This window comes from Chaetura pelagica, unplaced genomic scaffold, assembly GCF_000747805.2.
Source record: "Chaetura pelagica isolate M959 unplaced genomic scaffold, ChaPel_1.0 scaffold234, whole genome shotgun sequence".
Lineage (NCBI taxonomy): Eukaryota > Metazoa > Chordata > Aves > Apodiformes > Apodidae > Chaetura > Chaetura pelagica.
The window spans coordinates 233,806-240,497 of record NW_009952967.1 but is presented as its reverse complement, the minus strand read 5'-3'; the positions used below and the strand labels follow the sequence as shown (position 1 = coordinate 240,497).

Sequence of the window (6,692 nt, the reverse complement as noted above, 5' to 3'; positions counted from 1 at the left end):
TCCCTTCCTCCTCCAGTTTATGTAAACACTGATAAGCAATTAAGAAGTTGTTTTGGCTCCACTACACTAGTCCTTTTACCCACAGGGGCTGTTTGTTTCCATCTGGGAGCTTAGCATGTTTCCATGGTGTGCCAATGTCCCCAGACTCCTGCTAAAATCTCTCTGCCCATCTCTTCCTTGTCCAGTCTGCTGGCCAGTGTTGGTGGTATAATCTACACCATCCTTCTCATTGACAAATCAATCCCTAAGCACAACATAAATAAAATAACAAAATAAATATCTGCTGCTCTAAATACAGTAAAAATACTGATGGTAACACAGGCCTTTCAAACCCAGTGTTTGCCATAATTCCTGACTCTGTTACTTTTAAAAGTAATTTAGTCCACTTAATTGCAAAGAGCTCCTTTCAAATATCAGCTCCCTATAAATTATAATTTACTACAAGCTCAACTGAAAAATCAGCTTAAACTTCCCCATGCACATCTTCATAAAGCCTAAAGATGACAACATAAATACCAACTTCATTAACTATTTCAACTAATGATTACCCCAGTAGAACCACCCAGCTGCAGGGACTGTGCCAGAACCCTCAACTTTCTCCTCTAATATCCCAGCTGTCTTCCATTTAACTGCCAAAACTGCAAGTTTCTCACCTCTCACCCTGTTCTGTGTAACAATTTTTCAAAGCTTTAAATCAAATAAATTGTTTCAAGCTAGATTAAGAGCCCTGCACCATATGGGACACAAAAGAGGAGAGTAAATAATTCTTTTTCCTTCTTGTGATTGAAGTTGGGAGTTTATGGACCCACATAATAAAAGGATTAGGAACCACCAGCTGTGCTAATTGAGACATTCCCAAAATCCCACACACACCATTTTGGATAGAGGAAAATGAGGCACTGTCACCAACATCTGGAACCATAATTTAGGAGGACATTGTGTAACTTTCCCCCTGACTGAAGCAGCTGAACAAAACAGGGCCAAACTGTTCCCTGGAGAGAGCAAGGACTAGACAGAACATAGGAGGCTAATTCCTTTCTTAGTCATAAGAAAAAACTCAGGTCCATGTTCAGACTCAGTGAGGCAGCTTTATCAGCTAAAGAAGCACCAGTGGAGATGAGATACTTCAGAAAGGAAAATCAGTCATTAAGACATTATTAAGGGGTTCTGTTATTCCATCTTTAAAAGATGTGCCCTGTGGTTAAGGTCAGTGAAGGATCGTTGGGTGAAATGATTGGACTTGCAGTGTGAAGGAGCTCAGACAAGACAGGTAATGATGTGTTTGTCCAGGCTGTATAAAAAATGAACTCCATCGAGTGGGCTGTGAGATTCAGCCCTCTTTGCTGGACATAACGGTTTGAGAAGATAAAGAAATGGAAGGAGAGTTAAATACAATCCGAGTTTGAGGGTAAGACTTTTCTCTCCCACAGGGGAATGGAGGAAATAAAAGACTTTGAATACTCAGCCACTTCACACTGTGCAGAAGGTCCATCTCAGGGCACAACTCTGATTTCTACAGGACTCAAAATCCTGTATCATCTACGTGTTGCTGTGGGGTGACTGGTCAGACCACATAGCCCCTGTGCTCTGCCAGGACACCCAGCCACCTACCTACAGTGCTGATTTCCATATTGACAGTAAAGATGGAGTGGGAGCGGGAAGAGTCCTTATTCATCAGGGTGTAACCCACGGCTCGGTTCCTCCAGCCCATCTCCATGATCTGCTCACACTGTGCCACGTTGTGCACGGTGTGCAGGGACAGCCCCTTCACATACACCCCCTTCTCCGGGTGTTCCTTCAGCTGCAGACAGGCACAAGGCAAGACAGGTTAGAACAGGATGCACCCAGGCAGTGGGAAGTCATGCTGGAAACTCTTTGGAAGCTTGAGGGCTCTGGGAGCTTGGCATGTAAAGGAGATCTACTGCAGTAGGGTAGAAACAGAGGTGGGTGCCACCAAGAAGCTTTAGTATTTCTGAGGGGGGAATAAAATGACACAAAAAGAGGTTCTGCAGACAAAATATCCAAGGTGTGCTGATTGATTCAGGCATCTCCCAGGCCACAGGAACCCGTGCTGAGCCGCCTTCTACCTCCCCTGTTGTTAAGCTGCATGTTTTAAAAACAAGAACTGAAACGTGTTTCACCCATTATGGCAAAGGTTCCAAGATCTCTTCAGTCACAGGGAGCTTTTTTAGAACTAAAGTACAGATTCAGCAGTGACAGATACTGTTAGGGGAGCTTTGCTGAACCCCTCTGCTCTGAGCGGGCGTCGTGATCTCCCTGACAAACCTCCCCACAAAGTCCCACCCACCACGCATGGGCAGACTAGATTAATTCTTCTCCAGATCAGTTCATTTTTAAGATGCTCTAGAGTCCTATTCAGGCACCTGGGTAGAGACAGAGTGTTAAACACCTAACAACATCTCTGCAGCAGTTATGTGTCATGCAGAAGAAAAATCTCATCCATACATGGCCGCAAAAATCAAAATCCTGAACCATCCCTCAAAACTACGTAACAAATACAAACCCACGGAGAGGTCCCTGCACTCCCACACCAACCCCCTCCACACTGGGAATTTTAAAGAAGCTGAATTCATTTTCAAGAGTGATATTACGTGCCACAGCTGCTGAGCTTGTAACTGAAACCCCTTCATCATGTCAGATATGGTGGTTGTGCCCAGGTGTGTGACAGACACGGCGTTTGGACCTTTCAAAGAAGACCCTCAGATAGTTCAGCAATGCTTGTGCCACAAGAGGCAACATAAAATGGGAGTGTTTGCTGTTCAAAAACCTGCACAGAACAGGGCAGAACTGGCTGAACACTCAGCTAGGCAGGATTTTAGCCTTGTTCTAAAGCTGTGACTTGCTCAGGGTGAATGCAGTGACAGGAGCACAGCCAGGCCACTCACACACGGTGACTGTTGCCTGTGCTACAGGAAAACCCTGCACTGGCCTGGCTGTATCTGAGGTGCTGCAGAGTCCCTGAGGAACACCCTACCAAGGACATGGCTGTTGTTTAACCCCACGACAGAATGACACGGGTGTTTTCTGTGCAGAGCTCCACCAAGCCTGCTCTCCACAGGGTTCCATTCCACAGCGCGTGTTTGTGGGTTTCAGAGACACCCAAGTCACTGACACTGAAAAGGCAAAGGAGCAACTGGAAATGGGATTTTGGAGGAGAACCGAGGGGCACGGGAGGAAGCAGGAGGGTTTTCAGTCCCGGCAGGATATGCCTCCTGAATAACTCGGTGGAGGCAACAGGCAGCGGCTGCCATCGCTGTGGGGTGTTACCCTGGAAACTGCTCTGCCCAACTCCTGCCCTCCCGGTGGTTGTCATGGAAACCGGTGTCACCGCCGCGGTGGAACAAAGGCTGGGGAACTGCAGCAAGCCCTTCCCGAACAGGAATCCCATCTCCCACCCTCCCTCCGCACACACGCTGGCACAGCAGGCTTGGAACGGGAAAGGCTTTTGCCTCCCAGCCTGGTCAGAAAACCTGCCCTGCCCGGGTCTGTCCCCATCCCGGCAGGGCCGTGCAGCAGATGGTGCTGGTGCCTCAGTTTTCCTCACCAGGGCAATCCTGCAGGGAAGTAAATTGGGACAGGCAATTTGCAGCTCCCCCCGGGAATAAGTGCAAAAAAGATCTGCAAAGCCAAGAGGTGAATTCCATCAAAACCAGAGCCCTGATGAGGGTTTCAGGAAAGTTCGCCCTCCTGCACTTCTGGAAACCACCCACCTTCCCTGTGTGTTCCCAGGGGGAGGAATATCTGCTCTGTCCCCTCAAAAAAGGATCAGCTTTTTTTCTTTCAGACAGATGAGATAATCTACAGCTACCCTGGATCAGATTCAACATTTTCAAGGTACAAAATCCTTGTGCTTTAGAGACAGCTGTGAGGTGAAGACCATTAGGAAGGAATTCCCCCCCGAGCTCTTTATTCCAATCTTGTCCAGTAATGATTTGCACGCAGCTTCTGCTGAGCTACTGGCTGGGACACATGGGACTGGATCCTGTTCCTTCTGCCACTGAACTTGCACTCAAGTCCCTCAAAATCTCCTCTTGGTTTCCACGTTCATCACTGTATCTTCATCATCTGCAGTTCAGCTTCTGACAGAGCGTGTTACTGCACTCCTGTGAGGCAGTTGTGATAACACTTATCTGAGCAATTTAAAGCACTTCCTAATTAAGACACATTGGCTCCACCTCACCTCCAACTTCTGCTTGGTATCAGCTCCTAGAAGGTCTCGTATGTCTTCATTGTAAATCTCCAGGTAGGAAGCTCTCAGCAAGAACTTGGAATTTTCAGCACACTGCAGAAAACAGGAACAATTCTGGGGGTAAGGTTCTTCAAATGAAGGCAAGTAGGCAGCCCACACAGATCCCCAGTGCCAGCTGGGTGCCTGCCTCCCTTCAGCTCTCCTTCACATCTCTCCTGGCATTGAGTCCCCACGTGTAAGCACTCAACAGACTCACTGCAGGGATTCTCAGCCCTTCAACATCTCAAGTGTGAGTCAAGGAAGGTGATTCTGCCACTCCATTCTGGTCTCTTCAGACTCCACCTGGAGAACGGTGTCCAGTTCTGGAGTCCTCAATACAAGAGGGACATGGACCTGTTGGAGTGAGTCCAGAGGAGGCCACAAAGATGACCCAAGAGCTGGAGCAGCTCTGCTCTGGAGCCAGGCTGGGAGAGTTGGGGTGTTCAGCCTGGAGAAGAAAAGGCTCCAGGGAGACCTTAGAGCAGCTTCCAGTGCCTGAAGGGGCTCCAGGAAAGCTGGGGAGGGGCTTGGGACAAGGGCAGGGAGGGATAGGATGAGAGGCAGTGGCCTTAAATTAGAGCAGGGGAGATGTAGATTGGATCAGGAAGAAGTTCTTTACAATGAGGGTGGTGAAGCACTGGAGCAGGTTGCCCAGAGAGGTGGTGGAGCCCCCGTCCCTGGAGACATTCAAGGTCAGGCTTGGCCAGGCTCTGAGCAACCTGATCAAGTAAAAAAGGTCCCTGTGCACTCCGGGGGGGAAGCTGGACTAGAGGACCTTTCAAGGTCCCTCGCAACCCCACACATCCTATGAGAGGAGGGTGCAGCTCATCTGACTACATAGAGGCCTCAGCTCTGGGGTGAGAGGCAGTGAACCCAAAAGCATGTCCTCACTCTTGCTCCTGACTGTGATCAGCACTCACCCCATGGGCTGTGACAAAAATAGTCTTCCCTGATCTCACTTCATCTTACAACAGCATCTCTTATACACCTACCTGTACACTCTCAAAAATGTGCTCAAATGCCCTGGGAATGATGCCTTTCTGTGTGGAAGGCTCCATGATTCCCTGCATGGTGAATGACTTCCCACTGCCAGTCTGGCCATAGGCAAATATGGTGCCATTGTAGCCTTCAGTGACACCCTGGAAATGGGGGAAAACCAAAGAAATCAGTAATTTTCTTCATCCTTTGCATAACTGGAAATACATTGTTCAGATTCTAGCCCACCTTGTGAAAGCTATTTTAAAGAAAAACGTGGATGTAAACCTGAAACAACTGCTTGATCCTCACATGCCAACAGAAGATAATAATGAAAAAAACCACATTCTGGTGGCACATAAATCTGGTTTCCCTCATGATGGGAAACTTCAAGAACTGCAGGTGCTGCAAAGCAGAAAGGCAGCTGACAACACATAGAAGACCAGAATATTTTTTGCCATTGGGCAGAAAAATCTTATGAAAACCAGAGAGCCAACTAGGCTGCTGGCTGGTTGTAAGGGGGCCCGAAGGGACAGTCCACAGCTCAGAATCAACTTTCTCCTGGAAAGCTGGCTGAAAAAAGGCCTCATTTTGTTTTATTTTTCAGTTCTTATTTCAGAGAAGCATGGTAGGAGCTGAAGACAGGAGGATTTCTTAAGGCTTATATATAAAGAAAAATAAATCATCTGTTAAACTAGTACTCTGCTCTTTCAGGGCCTGGTTGTTCTCCTGATTAGAAATGTCCATCTTAAAAATATCAGTAGCCATTTTATGCCTGTTTCTTCTTTTAACAATACTGGGGGGTTCAGGGTTTTTCTGCTTAATTCGTTCCTTTCCCAACCTGTTTTTGACCCTGAAATGTTAACAAGGAAACACACATGTCCCCTCATGTTGTCAAACTAAAAGAGGCTGAGGGTCCTTGTCCTCTCCAAGGTTTCTCACTTGACAGTAAAATCATGAGCAGACTTGTCTCCCTTCCCCTCACATCACTCTTCACTGCAGCCTCAGCAGCTCCCATCTCTAGGGCCTGCTCAGAAGGTTCATCTTTCATATCAACATCGGCCTAAAGCAATTAAGTGCAATTCCACCCTCAGTGCCCTGCTCATGGAGTTATTTTTTCTTCCCAATTTCCCAGCCCACTGCCAGGACACTGTTTTGCCCTCTCCTGCACCTCGGGGTTGCAGCTAAGCCTCATCAAATGGCAGGCAGGGCTGTTTCTGTCTATTTTAACATAAGAAAATGTTTATTTACTGTTCGGGTGGCAGAGCCCTGGGACAGGGAGGCTGTGGAGTCTCCATCCCTGGAGACATTCCCACCCCACCTGGATGTGTTCCTGTGGGATCTGCTCTAGGGTGTCCTGCTCTGGCAGGGGGGTTGGATGGGTGATCTCCAGGGGTCCCTTCCAACCCCCCCAGCACCCCGGGATCCTGTGACATCCATACCCCGGTTCCACGCGGGGACCCCCCCC

The 6,692-nt window shown here is 48.1% G+C and overlaps 1 protein-coding gene across 1 annotated transcript in view; it reads right to left on the bottom strand.

Moving 5' to 3' along the window:
- The window catches only part of KIF17 (kinesin family member 17), a 15,463-nt gene extending 10,078 nt beyond the window's left edge, over nt 1–5,385 (bottom strand). The window contains exons 1-3 of the mRNA XM_009995769.1: nt 5,242–5,385; nt 4,202–4,303; nt 1,612–1,801 (exon numbers count right to left, since the gene is read on the bottom strand). Of these exons, the coding sequence (XP_009994071.1) occupies nt 1,612–1,801; nt 4,202–4,303; nt 5,242–5,319 (370 nt within the window). The 5' untranslated portion in view covers nt 5,320–5,385. The remainder of the gene's footprint in view (nt 1–1,611; nt 1,802–4,201; nt 4,304–5,241) is intronic.
- Nucleotides 5,386–6,692: the final 1,307 nt, after the last annotated feature.